We start from the raw sequence: 1,932 nt of genomic DNA on the forward strand, positions 1-1,932 counted from the left end.
GCGGCGGGCCCCCAGCCACTGCAATTCTTTCCCAGCCCTGCACTCACCTGCAGGGGACAGTTCACCTCCTCGGCAGCACACTCCAGCCGCCTCTTGACCGTGTCCATGTTATGGTTCTCAGTCAGGAGCCGCTCCAGCTCGTAGCCCAGCTCAGACTTCCAGAAGCCAATGTCTGACAGCCTCTGGCTCAGGTTCCGGGAGGTCCCCTCCTGCATCTGGCGCGTCAGCTGGTCCTTATCTTGCATGAGCCGCATGGAGTCGCCCGTCAGCCGGCCAGCCCACAGCCGGGAGGCCTCAGCCCCACGCACCTGCAGCTGGTTGGATTTGTCCCAGTCCTGGGGGCTGTAGCGACAGAAAAGCGCAGAGCGGAGTGCTGGCAGGATGGTGGGTGGCCTCAGTGCGCTGTGGCACTCATCTGGACAGGGCTGGGCATTGGAGATCCTGTAGAAGAGGCTGGGTCTCCAGCAGTTGAGGTAGCGGTACCCTGGCAGGTAATAGGGCTGGTAGGTCTCCTGGATTATCGGATCCTGTATAGCTGCCGGCAGCGTGGTCAGACCACAAGGTTTCTTGGGGCCACAGTAACTGGCAGTCTGAGTGGTTCCAAGAAACTCCATCTTCCTCCGTCAGTCGCACTAGGGCCAAACTCTGCCCAAGGGGTAAAGGCATCACCAGGAAAGGAGAAAGGGTTTCTCTTAGGGGCTGGCAGGACCTCTATGACTCAGCACTGGTGTCACAAAGCCTGGGGGAGAGAGGCTCTTATCACTTTCAGGCCAGCCAGGACCATGTTGTCCAAATCACAAAAGGTGAAATCCAAAAGTCAACAATGTGAATGTGAGTCTCACAACCTGCAGATTTGGGATGCAAAAACAAAACTAAACAAACAAGATGAAAACAAACAAAAATAAACCACTTTAAAATCTGTTTTTATAGGGGCCAGCAGGTGACGTGAAAGTTAAGGCACTGTATCCCACATGGTCAGCTGTGTGGGTCAAGTCCTGAACTCAGTGAAGTGAAAGTCGCGCCAGGAGTGTGTGCATGCCTAAGATCCCGAGAGGAGAATGGAAGGGAAGGGATTACAGTGTGGCCATCCCCTCTGGGATGATTTCTCACTTTCCCTCTCTCTCTGTCCCGGGTAAGTACACACATCTCATGGCAAAAACTCTAAAACAAAACAAACACTCCTTATAGTGACCAAATCTTCCCAGACCTAACCTGGCATACAGGAGAAATTCTAACATAGACCACACCAGTTAGCGTGGCTCAGGACCAGGGTTGTCTGGATTCATTGTTTCCTGTCTTTGTCCCCAAGATGGCATCTGTACCAGGTAGCCCATCTGTACCAGGGAGCACCACTCAACAACTCTGCTCTCAACAACACGAATGAGCCCCAGTGGAGGCAGCCAGGCTCGAAACACAACACCTGCGTGATTCCATGGCATTCTGGAAAAGAGCAATCCATACAGATAAGCCAGCTCTGTAGTTGCCAGGGGCTGGAGGTGGGGGAGAGCTCACGGAGGCGAATGAGAACACTGGGGTTGGGGCGACAGTACTGTCCTACATCCTGACTGTGGCAGAGGTTACACAACTGAATGTACTTGTCAAAATCCACAGGACTTTCCACTAAAAGAGTGCATTTTATTCTGCGGACATCATACCTCATCACTCTTGACTTTAAGTAAAGGAGGGGGACCAGCAGTTAGCGTAATGGCTATGTCGCTGGACTCCCACATGGTCGACCGCGGTTCGTGTCCCGGACCTGGTGGCTTAAAACCCACGTCGGGCACGTGTGCGTGCGTGCCCAAGATCCCGAGAGGAGAATGGAGGAGAAGGGATTGCGGCGTGGCCATTCCCCCGGGGGGGGGGGGGTTTTCTCGCTTTCTATCTCTCTCTGTCTCTCTGGCAAGCAAAAACCTCCCCAATAAACAAACAAAC

General features: G+C 53.8%; 1 protein-coding gene across 1 annotated transcript in view; it reads right to left on the reverse strand.

Annotated features, from left to right (window-relative positions):
* TEKT5 (tektin 5) overlaps positions 1-816 on the reverse strand; it is a 51,763-nt gene extending 50,947 nt beyond the window's left edge. The window contains exon 1 of the mRNA XM_027771059.1: positions 48-816. Coding sequence (XP_027626860.1) covers positions 48-614 — 567 coding nt within the window. The 5' untranslated portion in view covers positions 615-816. The remainder of the gene's footprint in view (positions 1-47) is intronic.
* Positions 817-1,932: the final 1,116 nt, after the last annotated feature.

Source organism: Tupaia chinensis, unplaced genomic scaffold (genome assembly GCF_000334495.1).
Source record: "Tupaia chinensis unplaced genomic scaffold, TupChi_1.0 Scaffold000182_1, whole genome shotgun sequence".
In the NCBI taxonomy this organism is placed as follows: Eukaryota; Metazoa; Chordata; class Mammalia; order Scandentia; family Tupaiidae; genus Tupaia; species Tupaia belangeri.